We start from the raw sequence: 281 nt of genomic DNA on the forward strand, positions 1-281 counted from the left end.
TTGAAGGGCTGTCCATCCTTGCCGATGAGGAATTTCTCGAAGTTCCAAGCGATGTCAGAGCGGCAGACAGGCGTCCAAATGATGCACTTTGGGTCTGACATAAAACTCACACTGTCGTCAGCTGGCAGCGGCAGTCGTTCTTTCAGGTACTGGCGGAGAGAAAACAGAAAGAGGGTTACTTTCATCTGTTGTAAATATGTTGCGTATGTGTTTGTTTTGCTGGAAAAAAGTGTATAATGAATGAGGAGAGAAATTTATAAATGGGAGGTTACTCAATCCGC

The 281-nt window shown here is 44.8% G+C and overlaps 1 protein-coding gene across 2 annotated transcripts in view; it reads right to left on the bottom strand.

Moving 5' to 3' along the window:
- LOC119594415 (glutathione peroxidase 2-like) overlaps positions 1-281 on the bottom strand; it is a 44,173-nt gene that overhangs the window by 1,408 nt on the left and 42,484 nt on the right. For both annotated transcript variants that reach the window (XM_037943477.1, XM_037943476.1), the window contains one exon: positions 1-149. In XM_037943477.1, coding sequence (XP_037799405.1) covers positions 1-149 — 149 coding nt within the window. The remainder of the gene's footprint in view (positions 150-281) is intronic.

Source organism: Penaeus monodon, chromosome 33 (assembly GCF_015228065.2).
Source record: "Penaeus monodon isolate SGIC_2016 chromosome 33, NSTDA_Pmon_1, whole genome shotgun sequence".
In the NCBI taxonomy this organism is placed as follows: Eukaryota; Metazoa; Arthropoda; class Malacostraca; order Decapoda; family Penaeidae; genus Penaeus; species Penaeus monodon.